This window comes from Hippocampus bargibanti, linkage group LG04, assembly GCF_051943395.1.
Source record: "Hippocampus bargibanti isolate YZ-2025 linkage group LG04, ASM5194339v1, whole genome shotgun sequence".
NCBI lineage: Eukaryota > Metazoa > Chordata > Actinopteri > Syngnathiformes > Syngnathidae > Hippocampus > Hippocampus bargibanti.
The window spans coordinates 28159927-28182684 of record NC_142737.1 but is presented as its reverse complement, the minus strand read 5'-3'; the positions used below and the strand labels follow the sequence as shown (position 1 = coordinate 28182684).

General features: G+C 40.4%; 1 protein-coding gene across 2 annotated transcripts; it reads left to right on the top strand.

Moving 5' to 3' along the window:
* The first annotated feature begins 133 nt into the window (after positions 1 to 133).
* Positions 134 to 21733, top strand: LOC148899612 (3-hydroxy-3-methylglutaryl-coenzyme A reductase-like). 2 transcript variants are annotated; one of them, XM_088994997.1, is made up of 20 exons: positions 134 to 281; positions 5651 to 5829; positions 6313 to 6424; positions 6514 to 6601; positions 6697 to 6781; positions 6890 to 6995; positions 7203 to 7309; positions 7391 to 7510; positions 7629 to 7789; positions 11706 to 11959; positions 12674 to 12837; positions 14101 to 14295; positions 14373 to 14531; positions 15047 to 15204; positions 15295 to 15400; positions 15535 to 15705; positions 17251 to 17391; positions 17465 to 17623; positions 18398 to 18552; positions 18660 to 20257. In XM_088994997.1, the coding sequence occupies exons 2-20, from the start codon at positions 5665 to 5667 to the stop codon at positions 18703 to 18705; spliced, it is 2652 nt and encodes an 883-aa protein (XP_088851123.1). In that variant the 5' UTR covers positions 134 to 281; positions 5651 to 5664; the 3' UTR covers positions 18706 to 20257. The 2 variants fall into 2 exon arrangements, with proteins under 2 accessions (XP_088851123.1, XP_088851122.1); XM_088994996.1 differs by lacking the exon at positions 18660 to 20257 and adding an exon at positions 20284 to 21733 and having other exon boundaries at positions 135 to 281.
* Positions 21734 to 22758: the final 1025 nt, after the last annotated feature.

Sequence of the window (22758 nt, the reverse complement as noted above, 5' to 3'; positions counted from 1 at the left end):
TGATGTGGTGCTTTCACACGGGTCACGCCTACGCTGCCGTCACGAAGGCAACGGGGCGTGGAAAAATCATCATGAGAGAGTTTGGCGCTGTGATTGGCTGATCGCTCGTATGATGTAGTAGCGTGCCATGGTTCCATGTGGTATCGCATAATTGCGGAATCCGCTCAATTTGGATGAAATTGATGTGGGGAGTCTCAGGTCCAGCCCACTCCATCTCCGCTTAATTTGCTCAACATGTTTTGCTAAACCTCTGTCACATTTCACTGTCATCTCCCGCACAGGTAAGTCACGCTTATTTGTATTTGTAAACGTCTTTATGCTTCTCAGACAAAGCCTGCTCACGTATTTCTACAAGCTTATTACAAAGACGAATATACTGCACATGGAGGACTAAGCAACATTAAAAACGCATACTGTACTTTGATTACATAGGTACAACTAAAGTTGTAAAATGAAACGGTCCTTGGTACATGTGGCTATGCAACCCAATTTAACAAAAGTACTTCAATTATATAACGTGTTGGAAGAGAATGGCGTTATCTGAATAATGTTTTCAAGATTAAATAACACCACTCAAGATTGAGAATACTGTCATAACAAGAATATACCAACATTTTATCTATCTAAATGCATATTTACATCACGTTTTGCTGAAATACAATGCAAATGAATAACTTGTGCAATTACGTATAACTTAAATCTAAATCATGTAAAAATACATAATTAATTTGACGTTTAATTTATACACCTGAATTAGGTGGAAAAAATAGAGTATGAAAAAAAATTACAAATACAGGGCTCACAACCGTTACTCGTTTTTGTTACAGAAAGCATTGAGCACTGATCAGAATCATCTTCATTGCCAACCATGTAGAACACACAAGGAATTTGTCTCCGGTTCAACACGCTGCACTCGTATCATCATAAAAAATGGCACTATACAATTATATTTGGGTTACTGTTTAGAGAGTTAATTGCTCGGGGGGAAAAGCTGTTTAAATGTCTGCTGGATTTGGTGCGCATGGATCGGTAGCGCCTGTCTGAGGAGAGTAGCTGGAAAAGGTGGTGGGCAGGGTGCGGAGGGTCCAGTAGGATTTTCCGTGCCCTTGTTTGGATTCTTGCAGCGTGCAAGTCCTCGAGAGTGGGTAGGGCGGTGCCAATGATTTTTTTCCGCCATTGTAACTTTCCGTTGTTGCCTATATGTAAAATAAATAAATAACGCAGTAGGCAAGGTACACACTAAACTAGCTGTCAGCCTGTCTCAGACCACTTGTACCCGAACAACCACATTAACACTTAAAGGACAACCCACGTCTCCGGACAAGTTGTGTCCATAATTTGTAAAGTAGCTTCAAATGACTTCCACTGAGCGTATTTTGAAAAGATTCCACCGCATATGGCTATATTTTACGTTTTGAGTCTCGCGCTGAATATTCCGGAAGTCTTGTTTTTGAGTTGGTGACGAGTCCTCACCCTACGTCACTGAAGGAACGCTCCTGACTGAGAAAGGACAGACCTTGCAACAACTCAATGCATTTTGTTTTGTCTGAAAACTTCGTGTTGATCCATGTTGATGGCGAAATTAGAAGGTAAACACATAAAAAACGCAATGGTGAATCATTGTATGTTACACCGAGACAACTCTTTGATATTCGCTGACAAAAATTCCAAGCTGAATAATAAACCGATTTCCAACGGAGCTCTGCCGCCATCTTCTGCATTTTCTGTAACACTACACATTAGTCTTGATCTGTCAAAATGACCCAGAAGACCTTCTTTAATTGATTGCAAACATTTATACTTTCCTCTTCAGAACTATTTGAATCATATTCATCACTGGATGTGTAACAAGAAAGCATGTTCTCCGAATCTGAAGCCATTGTTTTGATTCTCGAGCAGGGCGTGACGTCACAAACTCGGTGAAGAACTTTCTGAAAATGGCCAATTCAAAGCTAAATTTTTGCAGATTTTGGACACTTTAAAGCACAGGTGTCAAAGTCAAGGCCCGCGGGCCAAATCCGGCCCGCCACATCATTTTTTTCGGCCCGTGAAAGCAAATCAAACTTGTTTAATTCCATGATGATTGCTAAAATCTGAGCCAAAATGTCATATTTTTGGATGTCAACCACAATGAAAGTCATTATTCTTGACTTCAGATTTGAAAACGAGTTATTCATTAATTTGCTGTGTGGTCTATATGTAATATTTGAAGTGATTTAAACATTCTAATGGGTTCCGCAAATTCATAACGGCCCTCGAGAGAAAACCATAACTACAATGTGGCCCGCGGCAAAAAATGACTTTGACACCCCTGCTTTAAAGGATAACCGACGTCACCGGACAAGTTGTGTCCATAATTTGTAAAATGGCTTCAAATGACTTCTACTGAGCGTATTTTAATAAGATTCCACCACATGTAGCTATATTTAACGTTTTAAGACTCGCACTGAATATTCAGGAAGTTTTTGAGTTGGTGACGAGTCCGTACCTGACGTCACGAAAGGAACGCCCCTGACCGAAAAAAAGACGCATTGTAGCCCTCTACAATGCGTCTATGTATTTTGCTGTATTTGATCTCGTGTTGCACCCAAAAGCCGCCAGAAGAGGGCGACCATGCTCCATATAAAGAATTTATCAGCCTGTGGAAACGGAGGTGGCCACAGGAGGTGTGCCTCATTTTCTTTGAGACATCTCCCCTCAATGTTGCCTCATAATGGCACGGAATAAATTATTTAATCGATTGCAAACCTGTATGCTTTCCTCTTCAGAACTATTTGAATCATATTCATAACTGGATGTGTAACAAGAAAGCATATTCTCCGAATCTGAAGCCATTGTTTTGATTCTGCAGAAATGCAAGACGTCTTGGCGTGACGTCACGAACTGGGGGCGGGACTTTCTGAAAATGCCCAATTCACAGCTCAATGTTTTGCAGATTTTGGACACTTTATGTCATTTTTATTGGTGTTTTGCATTTGAATAAAAATATCATACTGCGTGTTTTGAGTATTTTAGATGCTATAAAACGTTTTTCTGATGTCAGTTAAGAAACAAAAAAGTGACGTCGGTTGTCCTTTAAGTCATTTTTATTGGTGTTTTGCATTTGAATACAAATATCAGCCTGCATGTTTTGGGTATTTTAGATGCTATAAAACGTTTTTCTGATGTCAGTTAGGAAACAAAAAAGTGATGTCGGTTGTCCTTTAAGGAATGGTTATGATGAGAAAACAGGAAATTGCTGTACTGTCATTGTCTTCACCTTTACAGCTGGAATTACAGTATGATCCAGTTAATGTGGAAGCCAGTTGAACACGACAGCCTACACTTTACGCTAAAATAAATAAGGGCAAATAAATTTAGGACTCATTTCGCAGCTTAATTTTTCTACTTGCGGCACAAAACGTCATGCCACTTTGCTCCAAGTAAAAAACAAAACAAGTTTGTCTTGAGCCCTGCTCAAACAGGTTGACAATCTGCAACAATAATACCAACAACAATAGCAACGCGATGAATATATTTCCACTTTGCAACAATCCATCTCAATAAGCTCAGGTCCAGATAAGTCGGTGGCGTTTCTGTGTTGTTGATAAATGGCTTTTACTTGGCATAGTAGAGTTTTAAGTGCCGAATTGCATTGGCCGATGTTTGTTTTTTGAAGTGTTAAGGAGCCTACGTAGTGATCTCCTTGATACACTGATTTGCCTTTTTGATGTAGTGCAGCGTGAGGGATTGAAGGTCATGGTTATTCAATGTTAGTTTTTGGTCTTCCTGCGAAAACACATTGATGGCTCCTGATTCTCTGAACTTTTTCAAGGTATTATTTACCATCAATGATGACACCCCCAAATGTCTTGCAATTGTATGTTGAGGAACATTGAAGCTCTCTATATACTCAGATATGGGGTTGGCTGTTGCCAGTTGTCCTGTACCAAACTGATATTTGATGAGCATTCCTCAACTTACGTCTGTGTAAGCTCTCAGTCGTACAGGAGTGGTCCATCGATGAGAAGGTTTCTTCAGCCGTCATCTGTACAAAAGTGAAGGTTTCGGACATTTCGCCTCCTATCCAAGAGGCTTTGTCAGCGAACTAAAGTCTGACTGGTCGTATCGGCCCCATTTATATATCCCTAATGTCCAGACATGGTGGCGCCGGACACAGCTATGATAGGTCCCTACTCTCAGGTTGGGGGGGGGCAGGGGACCCCTCCCTGTGGCCCCACTGACTGTTCCTACATTCCTGACTAACGACTGGCCTATTATTTTTGTTTGTATTGGGGAGACTCAACAAATTCTCAAAAAAAGACTTTATCAACATCGCAGGGATAATACTAGTGGGCCTCAATCGGCAGTACATTTGCACCTAAAAGCTAGCAACCACTCATTTGACGACAATGAGGTTAAAATCTTAGCGAAAGAACATAGATGGTTTGAAAGGGGGGTAAAAGAAGCGATTCTTATAAAACAACAAAATCCTTCATTAAACCGGTCTGGTGGGGTGAGGTTCAATTTGGATCGTTCATACAATAGCCTGCTTAGGCAAAACAGGTTAGGCAACTTTCGCAATGCTGATGAGGTGATACCGGGGGGAGTGGGGGTAATAGGCCAGTCGTTAGTCAGGAATGTAGGAACCGTCAGTGGGGCCACAGGGAGGGGTCCCTTGCCCCCCCCCCCCCAACCTGAGAGTAGGGACCTATCATAGCTGTGTCCGGCGCCACCATGTCTGGACATTAGGGATATATAAATGGGGCCGATACGACCAGTCAGACTTTAGTTCGCTGACGAAGCCTCTTGGATAGGAGGCGAAACGTCCGAAACCTTCACTTTTGTACAGATGACGGCTGAAGAAACCTTCTCATCGATTCCTCAACTTAGTTTTTTGCCACTGATCCCAGCATTTTTGGTTAATCTTTAGGTTTTTTTCCTTTTTCCAATGAAATACACACAATTCATAAAATTGGGGACGTTACCATCCAACGTAGGAATATAGAGCAATAAGGCACAGCGGGAGGAAAGAGTACTGTAATTTCCGGACTATACAGCACACCTGAATATAAGCCTCGCCCACTCCATTTTTAGAGGAAAACCAATTTTGTACGTACACAAGCCGCACCTGTATATAAGCTGCATGTGCCCACATTAAAACATGTAAACATATTTACAAAGAAATACGGTACACGGGGAGTGTTTTTAAAGTTTTAACAATATAACTTAACAATAATACTACTAGTACTACTACTACTACTACTACTACTAATAATAATAATAATCTTCTTTTCCTTTCGGCTTTTCCCTTCAAGGGGTCGCCCCAGCAAATCAGTGTCCTCCATCTTTAGTGGTTTGATCCGTATGTTTGTTTTGGCCAATCTTTTGGGTCCCAAAGGAAAAGAAGTAGCGGCTTATAGTCCGCACATAATAGACCGGGAATGTTCATTGATGTTCTTAACTTAAAGTTTGACAGGACAATAGATTAATGTGCTCACTACTACTGTAAGTTCAAATCGACATCACACAATTGAATCGGAATACCAGTGTGGTCAACTGTAGCTATATATTCTGATTTTGTTCCTCAATTCAGTAATGTTTTTCATATAGTATGTGTTGAGTTTTTTTTTTTCCTCAGTGTTGTGTTTCTTCTCTTCTGGTATTCAAGAGCGCTCATCCACCATGCTGACCCACCTGTTCCGTATTCATGGCCATGTGGTGGCTTCCCATCCATGGGAGGTCATCGTCGGTACCGTCACACTCACAGTCTGTATGATGTCGATGAATATGTTCACTGGAAACGATCAAATCTGTGGCTGGAACTATGAATGCCCCAAAACCGATGAGGTGAGTGAATGCAGTGATGTAATCTGTTTTAAAATACTATATTGACAGTGCTGCAATTCCGAGAGATTTCACATCACTCATTTATTATGTAATAATCTATTTTTAACATGAATTTGTTACATATTTTGATATATTCTTGTGCACTACGAACCATTTATGTCAGAATTAGTGGTTTGAATTGAGGAGACTTGAAATGATTTTGGGCATTTACATGGAAAACACTTCTATACTTCAAAAATGTTTCCAGTTGAGAAATTTATTTTAGAACCAATTAATTCCATAAGTGGAGTGACCACTGTGTACTCTTTCAGACATCTGCCATGCTGCATTTTTACATGTCATGCTTTGAATTTTTATTGGAGTCGAGATGTGGCACGAAGTTTGTACCATATCTCTGTGCACTGTACCTTAACATTGTATTTTTTTACTGCTTACTTCGTTTTTATTGATTTAGTTTTTATTTTGTGCACATTCTTTTCACAGCAAATTCTGAGCAGTGACATTATCATCCTGACCATCACACGTTGCATTGCTATCGTCTACATTTACTTCCAGTTCCAGAACTTAAGGCAACTGGGATCCAAATATATTTTAGGTATGAACATTTATTGATGCTACACAGAAGGGCAATGGTGGAAATCCCGTCTTTATCTGAATTTTGACTCATCCATTTTTTTTCTTTAGGCATTGCAGGGCTTTTCACAATTTTTTCCAGTTTTGTATTTAGCACTGTGGTCATTCACTTCCTTGATAAAGAGCTGACTGGCCTCAAGTGGGTTATTATTATTATTATTATTATTATTATTATTATTGTTTTTGGGGGGGAGAAATGTCACTTGTTTATTCGTTTTCTGGTGTTTCTTGCAGTGAGGCACTACCTTTCTTTCTGCTCCTGATTGACTTGTCCAAAGCATGCGCTCTTGCAAAGTTTGCCCTTAGCTCTAGTTCTCAGGTACCAAATACTTCCAGTGGAACTCAAAAACTGTATGATTGAATGTATTTTTCCAGGATGAATATAGGGGGGATTGATTTTTGCATTTCAATATTTTTTTCTCCCCAGGATGAAGTTCGGGAGAATATTGCTCGAGGTATGGCCGTATTGGGGCCTACATTCACCTTAGATGCTCTGGTGGAGTGCTTAGTGATTGGTGTGGGAACTATGTCAGGTACTATTAGTTTGAGCTTATCTGTTAGATTGTGTGTACAGAACAAATTACTGTCTACATAACTAAAGAATTGATATTGACAGGCGATAAGAGTCATTAGAGAAAAATAAAGCAATGCAAAATTGTCTACTCAATTAATATACCGTATACTGTATGACTATATTAAAATGTCTAATGTAAGCTACATCACCACTTTTTATATTTCAGGTGTTCGACAGTTGGAAATAATGTGCTGCTTTGGCTGCATGTCTGTTTTAGCCAACTATTTTGTATTCATGACATTCTTCCCTGCATGTGTGTCACTTGTTCTGGAGGTAAGAGTTCCGTTAATCTCAATAGGTTTTCATATACTCAGTGTATCTACTTGCATTTGTGATGCCTACGTTTCACTGAAGCTTTCTCGTGAGAGTCAAGAAGGCCATCCGATTTGGCAGTTCAGGCATCTCTCTCAGGTGCTGGAGGAAGAGCAGGATAACAAACCAAATCCTGTCACACAGAGAGTAAAAATGATCATGGTAATTCTTCTCCATTTCATTATTTTGATGTTTTTATTCATCGTGTCACTTGTATTGTTTACTTTTCTTTGAATTCTGAGAATGTGCTTGATGATTTGTGCATCTCTGTTGTCTGCAGTCTCTGGGCCTTGTCATGGTTCATGCTCACAGTAGGTGGATTGCTGAGCCCCTGTTGCTCAATGCTACAGTGGGAATTCAACAAGGTGCCACTGATGAAGAACGTCTGGCCCCTAGGAGGATCGAACCAGAGATACCTCTGTGGCATTTTTACCTTACCAGGTAAGTGGCCACAAAGAATCCAGCTTCTTCCAGGACAAAATCTATGTCCAAAAATATTTCTCAACATTGCAAAAAGTCAACAGTGGTGTTTCAATCGTGTATATTCAAATGGTGTGCAAACCCCCCGTTCCCCCCCCCCCCCCCCAAAAAAAAAAAAAAAAACAAAAACATTAACAAGGTGATTTACATTTTATCAAGCACAGTCTTATCAAACCCAAATCAATTTACACATATTTACACATCACTCACATCAAGAACAAGACAAGAGTCTCTTATTATATATATATATATGACACTACCTCACTTTACATACGTCACTACCTAATTTTACATACGACGCTACCTCACTTTACATTCAGAAATTACATGTATTGTCTGTTGTCAATTGTATGTCTTTTTTAGCCACGTTATAAGTGCCTTGCTCGCTGGGTCCGAAAGGACATTAATTTCATCTGTGCTGTATGTCATGCATATTAGCATATTTGACAATAAAGCTGACGCTGACTTGAACTTTTGACGTATGACGTCAGTGAACCAGTACAAACGTATCCACCTGCAGTATATCAATCAATATTACCACATCACATTAATTCTTTGCACTTCACATTAAATCAGTGGTGTCAAATATACGGCGCGCGGGCCGGAAGAGGACCCCAAGGAGGTTTGATCAGGCCCGCAGGATAATTTAAAAGTCGAAAAATGCACAACCGACATGGAATTCATATTTTTAACGAGGAGAAATTCAAGGATTGTCCACCAGAGTGTGCTGTTTCGATCAACGTAGTAGAAAACTGCTGTTTTTTTTTCAACCACAGTCTTTTTTTCAGTGGTTTCAACACTCTCATTAGCCAAAATGTCATAAAAGTAGATAAGGAGTGTAGAATTTTGACCAGACCTGATGCGGACGTGAAGCGGTATAAAGTCAAGATTGCAGGATTACTGTGGGAGTTTGAGAAACGTTTTCAGGTACCTATTAGGCGAACGAACTTTCAGTTTTTCGCTCACCTTTCACAGTTAAAGCTTCGGATCTACCGGTCGAAATCCAGCTAGAAATAATTGATTTGCAATGTGATGCAGATTTGAAGGGCAAATTTGCCTCCGTAGGTCTGGACAATTTTTTTTTTTTATCAGTATCTACTACCAGGTTACCCCAAATTAACAGCCCTGGCTGCTAAAGTTTTGGGCATGTTTGGAACAACCTACCTTTGTGAACAAATCTTAGTAATGAATAGCAATAAAACAAAAATGCGTTCACGGCTCACAAACAAGCACTTAAATGACATTCTGAAAGTGTCAGCTAGTCAGGACCTGACACCCGGTATTGATGCACTTGTACAGGCCAAAAGATGCCAAATATCAGGAACAAAAACAATGGTTTAAAATTTCTTTTTTTTTTTTACAAATCTCATTTCAACTTAAAGTGCATTACTATATTTTTTGATACAAATTTATTGTTAAAGTTTTGTGCCGTCTTAGAATCATTGGGATCAGTTGCGATGCATATGTCTTCTTTTCCATTCGGCTTTTCCCTTCAGGGAACACAGCGAATCAATGTCCTCCATCTATCCCGGATTTGTGCATCCTCTTCTCTCACACCAGCTACCTTCATGTCCTCTTTGACCACATCCATAAACCTCATCTTCGGTCCTCCTCTCGGTCTCTTGCCTGGCAGTTCAAGGCTCAGCACCCTTCTCCCGATATAGTCACTGTCTCTCCTCTGGACATGTCCAAACCATCTCAGTCTGCCCTCTCTGACCTTCTCTCCAAAGCCTCTAATATGAGTTGTCCCTCTAATGTACTCATTCCTGATCCTATCCAACCTGGTCACTCCCAAAGAAAACCTCAACATCTGTGTGCTTATCTGTTTCACACGCACTTTACTGTATATATATATATATATATATATATATATATATATATATATATATATATATATATATATATATATATATATATATATATATATATACAGTAAAGTCTCGTTATATCGATATTCAAGGGAGTCCGAAAAAATATCGATATAACCGGGACTATCGATATATCCGACCCTGTTTGCATGTAATTTTCTCCGTGCGTGCATAGAAATAGTATCGATATAACCAGGACTATCGATATATCCGATATCGATATAACGAGACTTTACTGTGTATATATATATATATATATATATATATATATATATATATATATATATATATATATATATATATATATATATATATATATATATATATATATATATATATATATATATATTATTGTTAGTTTCAGACGTAACACGAACGTCTCATTGTTAAGATGGGTACAAAATTTACCTTTTTTGACCAAGGAGGGAAGAAAAGAAAAGCTTGAAGACAAGATAAAAGTAATACAAATGAAAGATGGAGGAAGGAAAGTAAGACCAATGTAAGTGAATGCTGCTTGTAAATTTTGCAATTTATTTCCTGTTGCTTTCTTTTTACACGGGATATATGAAGTGCCAAATAATTGTGTGCTCATACTTATGCACTATTGGAATCAAATAAAGAGTATACACACATATGTACACGCACACACGCACATTCCTGTGTGTGTGTTTACATTTGAGATTAAATTTGTGATGGTGAATAGTCCTCTGTTGTGAAAGATTAACGCTGCAAACATGAGTTCGTTGATGCACAGCGCATTACATTTTGGCACCAAAAAAAATGTGTGCTTATCTGTTTCACACGCACTTGTGAAATTATAACAATTGTTAAGGGTTGTTGTAAAATACAACGTCAATATTATCCAGGTTGCTGTGTCCTAAACTATCAACCAACCGCTATCTGAAAACCCATAAACGTCTGCATGAAAACATGATTATGGTAGACTGCTTTTCCAATTGTCATTTGTTGCTCAGATGCTATTGCTATGACAACACAGCAACATCTATTTTATTTTGGAGTGACCAGGGGGTCGCTAAGCATGATTCCCCCCAACTGAGAAAAAGAATACTAGAAATGAGCTTTGAAGATTTTGATGTTATCAGTTTTGCAAAGAAATGACTTCATTTGCGGATCAACCGTCACATTTTGAGTGCAGTTTTTTGCAGGTTTCAATAAAAACATGACAAGATAGCAGGGACATGAGTTGAATGAAGGGCTATAGCTATCAATTATTTATACATTTTGCTGATATGGCATCAAAGTCCAAATGTTGGTATTATGACAACACCAGTCCAGAGTCTACCACCCTTCTCGCCCAAAGCCAGTTGTGATCTGCGCCAGCTTAACAGTGACCTTCATGAGGATAAGCAATATAGAAACTGGATGGATAGGATTTAAGATTGAAATATCTACTGAAATGACCTCTTATGTTGGCATAGTGTTTGCTAATTTGTACTTTTACCCATTTTCATGTATTTATTTTTTTGTCATGATACATTTTTTGTAAGAGCAAATGGAAAGAGATGCACATTTCATGGTAAGACATTCCTATTCACCTTTATTAAGTTCATTGACTTGCTTGTTCTGTCGCCACAAGGGGACACACGCCAGTGTCTTATTGTGCCGGTCCCAAGCCCGGAAAAATACAGACGGTTGTGTCAGGAAGGGCTTCCGACGTAAAAGCTTGGGCAAAACAAACATGCGAATCAAACCTCTGAAGATGGAGGACTCTGATTCGCTGTGGCGACCCCGAAAGGGAAAAGCCGAAAAGCAAAGGATACATTTTTTTTGTAATGTATTGCATATTATTTCACAGACCAGCAGTCAGAGATAAATATCCATTTTCGTTTGAATTGTGATTCATCAAAGAATGTGATTAGTTTTCCACAGTTTTTCTTGATTCATTTGGATGTAATTGCGAGCCTTTATTTGCAAAATACAGTTTGCAATGAACAGAAAATGTAACACAAAATGCTGTTGGTTTACTTTTTTCCTTCTTTCACTGACAGAATGATCACCATGGATATTGAGCAGGTGATCTGCCTGTCATTGGCTCTGCTTCTGGCAATCAAGTACATCTTCTTTGAGAAAGCGGAGACGGAGTCTACTCTATCAATAAGGAACCCCATAACTATTTCCACTGTGTCCCTGACTCAAAGGCAGGCTATGGATGCTTGCTGTAGGAAGGAGCTGGCACTTCTACAACATCACACACCCTCTCCCAGTTTGCCTTCCACCACACCGTCCAACAAACAAGATATAGGTATGTATATGCACAGTTGCTGATATTTCACAGTCTTAGAAGGAGATATTGAGTAAATCAGCACATCTGCGTTATCACAATATCGCAAAAATAAAGGTAAATGGTTGGCCCAGTAGTGGAGTGGTTAGCATGTCGACTTCACAGTTCAGAGGTTCAATTCTAGCACCAGCCTCCCTGTGTTGAGTTTGCATGTTCTTCTGTGCATGCGTGGGTTCTCTCCAGGTCTTTTGGTTTCCTCCCACATTCCAAAAACATGCCTGGCAGGCTAATTAAACACTCCAAATTGTCCCTAGATGTGATTGTGAGCATATATAGTTGTTCGTTTCTTTGTGTCCTGCGAATAGCTGGCAACCAGTTATAGGTGTCCTCCACCTACTGCCCCAAGACATCTCGGATAGGGTCCAGCACTGCTACATTTGTTGCTAGTTGTGATTCATTGTTATTTTATATGACGATGGGCTGGAGGGTTCTCATTCCAAATGCTCACGACATGCATTATGATAAAATGCTACATTGACGACATTTCTTAACCTGTTTGAAAAGTACAAAACAACCTAACACATTTTGCCATTAAAGTCACGAGAAGGAATGCAATTGGAAAACTTACCACAAACTAAATATGTTTGCATGGTTTGGTAGTGCAACTTTCATTCTGATGACACAGAAAAACCATGCTTCCCTAGCTCACTTTGCTTCTTGGCATTGCTTCTCCAGATGAGGTTATCCGGCCCTTGCTCGGTCCTGTCAAAGATCCTGGGTCAAGTGATGACTTCATTCTTGATGAAGGAGAAGAGACCAAATTTGATATCACAGAGCCTCACCTTTCCTTGAAGCCAAGAGGCATTTTTGAATGTGTGGCCATTCTCAACAATCCACAGGTAAGGCACCACCTACTTAGTTTAAAATTCTTCATCGCATGTGGCCAGTCTGTCGTTCAGGTTAGTTTTAAGGAGCAAACTGAGTGACTTATGATTGGACCATTGCCCCGCCTTGTATGAGGTTATGGCCTCATTGTATCCTACATATATTACACATTAAAGGACAACCGACGTCCCCGGACAAGTTGTGTCCATAATTTGTAAAATCACTTCAAATGACGTCTACTGAGCGTATTTTAAAAAGATTCCACCGCATATAGCTATATTTTACGTTTTAAGACTCATGCTGAATATTCAGGAAGTCTTGTTTTTGAGTTGGTGACGAGTCCGTATGTGACGTCACGAAAGGACCACCCACTGACCGTGAAAAGGACGCATTGTCGCATTGTCCTTCCATCACGTCAATGTATTTTGCTGTAGTTGTTTGGTCTGGAGACCTCGTGTTTCACCCAAAAGCCGCCAGGGGGTGTCCAAGCGCCATTTAAGAATTTATCAGCCTGTGGAAACGGAGGTGGCCACAGGATGTCGCCATTTTGTGAGAGATTGTCCCCCAATGTTGCCTCAAAATGGCCCAAATAAATTCTTTAATCGATTGCAAACATTGGATTGGATTTGCCTTTATTAGTCTCACAGTGGAGAAACATGTATGCTTTGCTCTTCAGAACTATTTGAATCATATTCATAACTGGATGTGTAACAAGAAAGCATATTCTCCGAATCTGAAACCATTGTTTTGATTCACAGGCAATGCAAGACGTCTTGGTGTGACGTCACGAAATGGGGGCGGGACTTTCTGAAAATGCCCAATTCGCAGCTCAATTTTTTTGCAGATTTTGGACACTTTAAGTCATTTTTATTGGTGTTTTGCCTTTGACTAAAAATATCATACTGCATGTTTTGGGTATTTTAGATGCTATAAAACATTTTTCTGGTGTCAGTTAAAAAACAAAAAAGTGACGTCGGTTGTCCTTTAACTGTCCATTACATTAAAAGTAGTCAACCTTGGTGAGAATCTGATCATCAATTTCCTCCCCACGTTTTCACTGAAATATGCTGATTTCTTCTCTCTGGACGGATTCTGTCTTTGTTCAATTTGACTTGTCTATGTTTGGTTACCCATTGCGACATTGGCTTTTATTCTGTTTAATTAGTTTGATAAGGCATCGTTCTGGTGAAATGACCCTGTATGTCCCCTGGACACACCTAATTTTTGGTACATATGGGTTTGCCCTGTACTGTATCACATTGTGAATTGTTTTGCAGCAAGGCCCTCGTTTCCTGAGTGATGCTGAAGTGATTACGTTGGTCGACTCGAAACACATTCCTGCTTACAAACTGGAAGGTGTCATGGAGAAGCCTGAGAGAGGTGTGGCCATCCGTAGACAGATGCTATCAGAAAAGCTCTCCTCTCCCTCTGCACTATCATCGTTGCCATTCACAGATTATGACTACTCCAAGGTGATAAATGACTCAAATAAAGTCAACATAAATTCTCTTTGGTGCATGTAATGCAAAGTTATGAATGCATGCGCCAGGTTATGGGCACCTGCTGCGAGAATGTCATTGGATATATACCTGTGCCAGTGGGCGTGGCTGGCCCGCTACATCTGGATGGAAAACAGTTCCAAGTTCCCATGGCGACAACAGAGGGATGCCTTGTGGCGAGCACGAACCGAGGATGTCGGGCAATTGCGGTGAATTTTGCAGTTTTAAAGATAAAACAGTGATTGCCATTTCTGGGTGTGTATGTTTGTCTCTCTGTCTCTCAATCTCTCTGTCTCACTCGCTGTCTTTCTCCCTCTGTCTGTCTGTCTCTCTCTCTCTCTCTCTCTCTCTCTCTCTCTCTCTCTCTCTCTCTCTCTCTCTCTCACTGTCTTTTTCTCTGTCTCTCTCTCTCTGTCTCTTTCTCTCTATACTTTTGTCTCTCTCTCTTTCTTGTTCTCTATCTTTTCTTTTTCTCTCTTTTGTTATCTCTTTTTTCTCTCTGTCCATCTCTCTTTCTCGCTCTGTGTATCTCTCTCTCTCTCTCTCTCTCTCTCTCTCTCTCTCTCTCTCTCTCTCTCTCTCTCTCTCTCTCTCTCTCAGAGTCATTTTATATCAGAATTCATGTTTATACCATGATTGTTTTAACCATGAAAGAATAGGAGGGAGCCAGATACCCCTTTGCTCATTTGTGTGTCTGACTAGCTCTGTTCTCCGTACTCTGCAGCTTGGAGGTGGAGCCAGGAGTCGCATCCTGGCTGATAGCATGACCCGTGGGCCTGTTGTGAGGCTGCCTTCTGCTTGCCAGGCTGCTGAGGTAAAAGTCTGGCTCGAGAGCAATGGTGGCTTCCAAGCAATCAAAGAAGCCTTTGACAGCACCAGCAGGTAAACCGAGCACGCTTGTTGACATGTGCATGCTGGTCCACGTGATGTCTTTGCAATGATGAGTCACATCCGTGGTTGACATTTGGGCAGGTTTGCTCGACTCCAGAAGGTTCTTGTTGGTCTGGCTGGAAGAAATCTATACATTCGTTTTCATTCAAAGACTGGCGATGCAATGGGAATGAATATGATTTCAAAGGTAATTAATAAAGAACTATATGAGATTTATGATGTCAGTGTTAGTCAAGTTTTGTTCCGACATTGTATAAAAGTCTTGGCAGAAAAATAATGTAGTGTATCCCACATTCTGAAAAGTGTCGTTTTGTGCTGCAGGGTACTGAACAAGCTTTGAAGAAACTTCAGCAGTACTTTCCCGAACTGCATGTTTTAGCTGTCAGTGGGAACTACTGTACAGATAAGAAACCAGCTGCAATCAACTGGATAGAAGGCAGAGGAAAATCAGCAGTATGTGAGGCCACCATCCCTGCTCATGTGGTCAGAGAGGTAAGTTTAATTCTGTTTGTGACATTTTGTCTTTTGATAAAGCAGTCCGTTAAAGGAGACGTGCAGTTCCAAAATGTAGGTCACACCTTTAAAATTGCTTTACCTGAATTTCTGGGCTTCATCGATGACATAATTAGGACTGGCAACCAATTCAGATTTCCAAAATCACTTTGATCCACAATGACCCAATTCGATTCAATTTACGATTCAAAATTGAGTTCAGAATTTGACCCCCTTGGACAGATTTGAATCTCAATGGAAGTCATTTTCAGAAAAAGCAATGCTGGAAATAGAATATTTTTTTGCTCTAAATATGGGTAAAAAAATACATGTTTGCATTGAGAATTTGCATGTTTTATTGAACGTGACCTAATCAGAACTAATATTATCATGATTTAAATCCATTCGACCTGCAGCACAGTCACCGTAGTGTCCTTGAGTGTTTTGAAAGGCACTTAAAGAAATTAAATGTATTATTATTATTATCATTATTGTCAATAAAGTGGCAAAAACACTATAAACTCAAATATTCATTTTCCAGCCTGCATTACAAAGTTTGACTGTCTATTTTTTTCAAACCACCTAACCTCCAGCTTGCCGTCGCTTATTTTTAGTGTTTTCGCAATGTTCTGATATGCTACTCTTGCGCAGTCACAAAATGTTGTGATGTGAAATGGTGGACACATTTATGAGGGAAAAAAGACATTAAAAGGATACATGTGATGGTTTTATGAATCGATGTTGTACTATGAAATAAAAAAATAATTACATTAATTGAAGCTGTGTTTTGAAACCCAGTGTCAGACATTGTCGACCATACAGTTTGTTTGGACTGATATCACCCACAATGCCCCTTTGCCAATTTCACTGTTCTTTGCATAATTTTCAGATACAAAGGTTCCAGTTCATCAAACCATTTTTAATATCACATAGGGACTCTAATAAATATTTGAATAACTTTTTTTTACAGTAGGGTTTATTGCAAATCTCTCCCTCCCAGCAATTTTTTTCTTCTGAACAAATTGTTTTCATTTGGTATTGTTTCATGATGAAGCAAAACCAAATAAGCAACAATGAAGCGATATCACATGAGATGGTGCGATCTTGTAAACACCAACTTTTGAGAGCTACTTCTTGCCGATTAATGCGAAAAGCTTCTAGTTGAGGATGCTTTCGGTTCATAGGCTACACATACTACAAAGTTGAAATAATTATTTTTATAAGATGTAAGCTGTCTATTATTGTTTTCCCTGAATTGGTGATGACTTTGCCACTGGTTTTGTCTGCAACATGCCTGAAAAACAGAACAAATGACATGAAGCAATCTAGAAATCTCTGGATATTAACTGTTGAGATGATAAACTCAAAGGACGTGAACAATTTCATTAAGCGATTATCAGAGGAATTCTCATTAATTTGGACACCTCTGGATAGGGCACGTGTGAATAGTTGTGATTTGGATAGAAATTGGATGCTGATGGTTGCTGAAAGAGAACTCAAGCTTCTCACAAAACTTGTCGACCTAATTTGGATAATCTACGATAGGTTTTGAAGACCTCGACAGCAGCTCTGGTGGAGGTGAACATCAATAAAAACCTGGTGGGCTCAGCCATGGCTGGCAGCATCGGTGGATTTAACGCACATGCAGCTAACTTGGTAGCAGCCATATACATAGCCTGTGGACAGGTAATAACATTCTATCCTCTGCTCATTTGCATTGCGTTCCCAACTTTATCCCGTAGCTCTGTGTGCACACCAGGACCCTGCGCAGTCAGTGAGCAGCAGTAACTGCATCACTCTGATGGAGGTTTCAGGCCCGACAGGGGAAGACCTTTACATCAGTTGCACTATGCCCTCCATAGAACTCGGCACTGTAGGTGGCGGAACCAACCTACCTCCCCAACAAGCTTGCCTCCAGGTACGCTCACATGACATGTCCATGAGGAATAATAGTGTGGCTGTAATAAATATGAATACATTCACACAATGTTGTACTTAAAATGTGTCCATGTTGAAATAATGAAAAATGTTTCCCTGCAAGAATATTAAAGAAGAGAGCACAAATGAAGAATGATCAATCACACTCGGTTAAAGGGTAGCTTTATTTGTTGTTGTTTTTTTCCAACAAAATCACTAGGTAGGCTGGAAAACATCACAAAGACATCAATGCTAAGAGTGAATTCAGACACATAGTAATCTGAAAAATGACAGAATGAACACTTTATACAGGATAGCAATAAAACTGCTATCTCATCTTTATTGTTTTAATTTTGTTTGTTTGAATTTGTCTACAAATTGTGTTTAGTTGGATTGGGACTTTAATCCCAACCGTCTTCCGGCAGTAGACGGGAGGGGGGGGGGGGGGGGACACACTCTGAACCGATAGCCGGCCAATCACAGAGTACACAGAGATGAACAACCATTCAGGCTAGAAACAATTTAGTCTTCAATCAGCCTGCCATGCATGTTTTTGGAATATGGGGGGAAACTAGGAGTAAACCCAAGCAGGAGAGAACATCCAAATTCCACACAGGGAGACCGGAGTTGGATACCACTGGCCCACCAGGCAATTTACCATTTAATCATTTTCAATTATTTTTGTAAAACGAAAAGTGGCTTTTTTACCGATTCATGATTCTCCCAGTGTAGTAATTAAAAAAGAGTGAGGCATTTTGTTTGTGTCTGCGTCCAGATGCTGGGAGTACAGGGAGCCAGTGAGGCTTGTCCAGGAGAGAATGCCAGGCAGCTTGCCAAAGTGGTGTGCGCCACTGTGTTAGCTGGAGAACTGTCACTCATGTCGGCTCTGGCAGCTGGCCACCTGGTCAAGAGTCACATGACACATAACAGGTACGCTGGGATCATTCTATATACAGTGAGACCTTGGCTTACGAAGGTTTAAATAGGGCCGATACGACCAGTAAGACTTTAGTTCGCTGATGAAGCCTCTTGGATAGGAGGCGAAACGCCCGACACCTTCAAAAAAGTACAGATGACGGCTGAAGAAACCTTCTCATCGATGGACCACTCCTGTACGACTGAGATCTTACACAGACGCTTGGCTTACGAATTTAATCTGTTCCCAGACAGAGTGTGTAAGGCGAAAAGTGTGTATCCCAAAAAGATTTTCCCATAGGAAACCATTAAAATGAGAATAATCCGTTCCCAGGTCTGCATAAAATATAATTTTCAACGAAATAAGCCTTAAAACTACACACAGCATACCTTATTCTATGTATAATAAATGCGCTATTGTATTGTAATGAAAGAAATACACTGCGCTGTATAATAAAGTCACTTTATTTACATTTGTGATGGTCGTTGATGGCTCTTAATTGACACCTGTTGCTTTCTGACTTGTAAGATCTTACGAAACTGAGGCATCACATTATCATTCATCATGTTGATGATTCTGATAGCCTTTTCTTGATGGAACTGTTCAATAAAAGCCTGCACATCAACTCCTGGATGGCCTGCTTCTGCTTGTCCTCTTGAAGGCGAATCAAATCCTCTGCGTTGTGTGTCCACTTCGAGTCCCGTAGGTGCTGGCAGAGATTTTATGACAACAAAAGGCGCGAGTCCGATGATTCCACGGACGCGGAATGAAATGCGACAAAAGAAGGCGGGCGAGGCGATCCGTCCAGCACATTCGCAATCCCGGAAAGCACCAAACTTACGCCATCGCTGCTAACAATCACCTCGGCAAAGCAAACTGTTGGACTTGCCAGCACAAGCGTTGTAATCATGTCACTGGTGAGGTGACAGCGACTCGTTGAAATGAAATTATGTCTTCTTCGGCTGGCGGAGGTCGCGAGCGGCGGCCCCGCCCCAGCTGTCAACTCGCACGTGACAATTTCGGTGGCAAAGAAAAAGGATGGTAGCAATGGTGAATGGTACCGGGCTCTTTTTTTGTAGAATGGTCGTAGAAAGTTACTCTCAGGAAAGTGACACACAGTGTGAGAGATGTGTCAGGATGAGATTCACATGACAGCCGCGGTGTGCACGTGACGCCACAAACGCACACATCGTTCGTGTTTCTCAATGATCTCCTTCTTCTCCTCGACGGTGATTATTAGGGGATCATCTTGCATTCATTTCCTAATAGTAAAATTATCTGCAAAAAGCTCCTCGGAGGCGATCGACGTGTGAATTCAGAGTGAGGGGGTGTGGAAAGGTGCGCCGGCTGGAGCGCTGTTCGGTCGTGTGCTTCCGCCGAAGATCCGAAGATCACTCCGCCAGCCGTGGTGGGTGTGTATCGTGAAAAGTAGTGCGTATTTCAAGGTTTAATTTTCATAAATTTGACGTTCGTAAATCGAAAGGTTCGTAAGGTAAGGTGTTTATAAGCTGAGGTCTCACTGTATTATTGTTTGAGTAATTTTTGATTGGAATGTAAATGTTTTCTGTTGCAAGCCATTATTTCAATCGAAATTTGCCGAGGGATGTCTAAAAGATCAAAAAGAAAAGACCTTGTAAGACTTAATTTGAGAGTGATTGTTTAAGGAAAGGATCTCACTAGGTACCACCCAGATAAATCCCAAGTATATGTTGAGAAGTTGTAGAAAACATATATTCTGTCTCTAGATCCAAGGTGAACCTCCAAGAGTATGGAACCTTCACCAAGCAATCCTCCTGAGAGTATGAAGGCAGCGTTGCTCCCCTCGGCATGCCCTCTCACTTGCTGAACCAGCTTGTGGAGGATCATATGGGCAAATAAGGGACTGAAATGAAGACAGACTTTAAGTGCTTTGAAAAAGAAACCCACGTATATGGTCTGAACAAGCTGCTGTCTGTTTCTCTTTTACCATGAAATTATTCAATTTCCATGTGAATTGGAGTTGTATTAAATCATACAAGACAAAAATGCACATCTTCACTTTCATTAAAAACCAAAGAAAAATAACAAACGTTAACTGTGTGAATGTTGAACATAGATTACACATGCAGGTATGTGTACTGTATGTATCAAAGATTGCAAAGGGCTGAAACACGATTGACGTGTCAATGCAATTTGTATGAATGTTGTCCGATTGTGGACAAAATTTCATTTTTCCTTGCTTAATACATTTGTTTAACTGTGGAACTCGGGCTGAATTCATTACTTGTAATTGGTGAGAGAGGAACAAAGATCATTGAAGCAGCACAAGAGCCAACCCATTACCTCACATACAAAAATGACAATATACGTAAAAGGATTAGATTATACAGTTGACATTATGCGATCGCACCACAATATATTATTACAATATAATACAACACTAGTTGTTTGTATTATTGTATATTTATGCACCAAATTACTTGCAGTTTACGTTTTGAAAATTAGCTGCAACTAATTTGTTGACCGTCATGTCCTCCTCAGCAAATTCATGTCGTGTTGACATGTTTGGCACGAGCAGTGTTGCGCTTTCACATCCCTGAGAGGTGGTACAGTACTTGTGAATTTATGTGAATGACTGCCTCTGGTGTGAATGACTGCCTCTGATGTGAATGACTGTCTCTGACTTGCCCTGGCCAGTGTGCAACCAGCTGGAATAGGCTCTGGCTTTCTCATGAACATAAATGTGTGACCGAGCAAAGCAAATGGGATGATGTTGTACTGTATTTGGAAAACAATGTTATAAATTCCTTAGGACAGTCTCCCAGTACCAAACATTTTGGTTATATTTTGTAATAAAAAATACTTTGTTCCGTCGATTTATTATTATTTGTGCCTTAAAACATTGCTGCTACTGCGGTAGCATGTTAAAAGTTGTCTTGTGTGTGCGTGAGTGTGTATGTGCTGCCTCTTTGCAGTAGCACAGTAAAAATGAATGGCTCTTAGTCTCTGACCCACCCCTGGCCCAGAGCAATCGGTGTTCTTCAGAACATGAATTTGGTGACCCAATCCTCTCCCATTTCCCTGGTAAATTGCATCGTCCTTGGCATTTATCCTTGAAAAATGACATCTGATTTATTGAGCACTGCAGCTTTCTCAATTCATTAAAGACATGTCATTGAGCTGCTGTGCTTAAAATAAATACAGAAATCCGTTTCCTTATTTTAATGTGTCTTTTCTGGCAACCAGCCTTCCTCTTTGTTGTGGTCGATTCTGAAAAAGACATGGGACGGGGTGACAGGACCGTTTCCTTCCACTTGGTGTCGCTTCAGAACTATGTTTCGCTCATACCAGTCATGCATCTGAGCTCTTGTTGCCCATAAGGGATTTTTTTTTTAAATAAATTGGCATTGGAGCATTGCTAAAAAAATCATCTCCATTAAACTGGCCGCAAAATGGCTGTTGGGCATGAAATTTCAGAAAGTGACTGACACTGCTAAAAAAAGAGGGTGATGATCGAACCACATGACTTCAGTACGGCACGGTGAGGCGTGACGCATAGACCATGCGTTGCGTTCCATGCACAATGTACCAATCCAAAACCTGACCTGTTTCAGTGTGGCTCTAACCACGTATCTCTCATCTCATCTCATTTTCCGTACCGCTTATTCCTCATTAGGGTCGCGGGGGTTGCTGGAGCCTATCTCAGCTGTCTTCGGGCACGAGGCGGGGGACACCCTGAATTGGTTGCCAGCCAATCGCAGGGCACACAAAGACATACATCAGTCACTCTCACACTCACACCTTGGGACAATTTGGAGTGGTCTCTAACCACGTATCGTTTAACCATATTAAAACATTTCACATTTACATTAAAAACACAATTATAATTATATTCTTCTAACATGAGTAACATATTTTAATTCACCAAGTTTTTCATGACCTTAAACATGAGCAATGTTTTCACTCACCTGTACATGTATTATCGATGAGAAGGTTTCTTCAGCCGTCATCTGTACAAAAGTGAAGGTTTCGGACGTTTCGCCTCCTATCCAAGAGACTTCGTCAGCGAACTAAAGTCTGACTGGTCGTATCGGCCCCATTTATATATCCCTAATGTCCAGACCTAGTGGCGCCGGACACAGCTATGATAGGTCCCTACTCTCAGGTTGGGGGGGGCGCGGGACCCCCCCCTGTGGCCCCACTGATTGTTCCTACATTCCTGACTAACGATTGGCCTATTA